Source organism: Hipposideros armiger, unplaced genomic scaffold, assembly GCF_001890085.2.
Source record: "Hipposideros armiger isolate ML-2016 unplaced genomic scaffold, ASM189008v1 scaffold_70, whole genome shotgun sequence".
In the NCBI taxonomy this organism is placed as follows: Eukaryota; Metazoa; Chordata; class Mammalia; order Chiroptera; family Hipposideridae; genus Hipposideros; species Hipposideros armiger.
In genome coordinates, this window is record NW_017731420.1 from 4,318,390 (window position 1) to 4,320,684 (window position 2,295).

Consider the following 2,295-nt stretch of genomic DNA (forward strand, 5'->3'; position numbering starts at 1 on the left):
ACCTGGCCTTGACTGCTGTTGATGTGTGGTGCCTTCCTAATGTGTTTCTTATTGCCAAGTAAGGGGTTCAAAAATAAAATTTAAAATGATCTTGATATAGATATAGCACTAAAAAGGAGATATTGGGTTGTATAAATTACCAAAAGCCTACAGGCATAGAGATTGAAATGAACTAGATCAGTCCTGGTAGTTAAATAAAAAATTTAAATGGCTTTTAAAATGCAGCTCATGGCCACGGCTCTTTGTTTCCAGCAGAGCTATTCTCTGTGGTGTTGCTGTGATGTGAAAGGCTTCAGGTCAAGGGTTTGAAAGTTAATGAAAAATTTAGGGAGACCAAATAAAACATGGGTTATATAATACATTGGATGAAATGCCTTTCGGAATCATAAATGTACAATTTTAAAACGATGAGTGATTTAAAGTTTTATGTTAGGTAAAAATAATACATATGGTGTCAAATGAAAATAGTACCAAGTGTATAATACAGTACTCCTGGTTTTCCCCCAGAGACTACCCCTTAATATTCATGTAGTTACCACATAAATCTAGGTGCTATACTCACACCTCTATTTCATGATAATCGACTGTAAGTGGTATATAGATATTTACATCTACCCACTATATAAAATGAGGATAAATTTAGTAATTTATACTCCTCCCTCTGTTTCTCCCGGTATTTTATAATAAAATCATTATTTTTAGCTCTTCTGGTCAGTGCTATGCTCTTTAATAATTTCTTTCTTTCTTTTTTTTGGATGCATGTAGTTTTTGTTGTATCACTTGATGCCCCATGTTGTAAGCTAAGGTTGTTGGTGCCTTTACTACATTTCCTTTCTCCTGTTTTCTTTTTCACTTTTTCTATAATAGTATTTATATTCTGTCCTGCAGGGAAAGTTTAAAAAAGTAATTTGAAGGGAAAATTGAAAACCAGAGATAATAAAGGATTTGTCTGAGGTCTCTTAGCTGATTGTTTAGAGCTAGGACTAAAATTTGGAGTTTGACTCCCAATCTAGTGGATTTTCTACAGATAAACTCATTGACTGACTGCCTATTCTCTTCCACACACTACATTAGGTACCAGTAATACAAAAATAACAAGAAATGGTCTCAAATCTTATACTTAATAATCAAATAGGGAAAGCAAATATGTAAACAATTAACTGTTTCAGTGTAATAATGCTCAAAGGAAGGTGTTATCCAGTTTGGGTTTTTTTTAACCCCACAGGTCAGATATTAGAGAAATCGCTATCACTATTAGAAGTGACAGCTTTAATATGTTGAAGAGACAGTGTGATACCCAGCTAACTTATGCAGGTTTGAAAAATAAGACTTTGCTGATATACTCTAAGGAAAGTAATTTTAATTGTTTGTTTTAAGAGTAAATGCGAAAACAAAATTTTTTATATATTTATAATTATAAATTATGCAATTTACCAGGTTTTATATGCTCAACATGTTTTTATGTCAGAATATCCAAATATTCTTCAGTGATCCTTATAGATTTGTTTAGGATTTTGATTTTAAGTCTTAGGTGTATGTGTCTTTTATAGATCCTTTTTATGGTGACTTATGAACTTTTTCCTTTCTTTCTCCCTCCCTCAGATTTTCATCACTGTGAATTGCCTGAGTACAGATTTCTCCTCCCAAAAAGGGGTGAAAGGACTTCCTTTGATGATTCAGATTGATACATACAGTTATAATAATCGTAGCAATAAACCCATTCATAGAGCTTATTGCCAGATCAAGGTCTTCTGCGACAAAGTGAGTAAAGATGACAGTTTGTCATAAAGGTATTTTTGTTATTAGGTATTACTTTTAATGACGTTTCACCTTTGTCACCTTCTCTTGTCTAATGGTTTCAAAATAATCACCTTATCAATGATAGTGGGAGTGGTAATCTTTCATTCTCAATTCCTATTAGATATCTAGGGAATCATCAGTTACCTGTATTTTTCTGTTTGTTAATCATTTTTACTGTTAATTTAATGACTGATTGACATTGTACTGTGCTATGAGTCTGATTCATTTAGATAACTGAAATAATAGATTAGGTTTTTACTGGGTATAGGTCCTGTCCCAGAACACAACAATGTAATCTTTATGATTCTTTGGGTTAAATGGGGTCTCATCTGGAGTTGTTTGGAATGGAAATGGCACCTATAAAATAAGTTCATTAGTAAGCATGCACTCAGGAGGAGATAGAGTTTTGTTTTTTTTAAAGATTTTTATAGGGGAATTAGGGGGATGGGAACAGTGCTGGGGAATTGGGGGAAGGGGAACAGACAAGTTGCTGTC

General features: G+C 33.2%; 1 protein-coding gene across 3 annotated transcripts in view; it reads left to right on the forward strand.

Annotated features, from left to right (window-relative positions):
- GRHL2 (grainyhead like transcription factor 2) overlaps nucleotides 1-2,295 on the forward strand; it is a 210,464-nt gene that overhangs the window by 139,030 nt on the left and 69,139 nt on the right. For all 3 annotated transcript variants that reach the window (XM_019642549.1, XM_019642550.1, XM_019642551.1), the window contains exon 9: nucleotides 1,603-1,761. In XM_019642549.1, coding sequence (XP_019498094.1) covers nucleotides 1,603-1,761 — 159 coding nt within the window. The remainder of the gene's footprint in view (nucleotides 1-1,602; nucleotides 1,762-2,295) is intronic.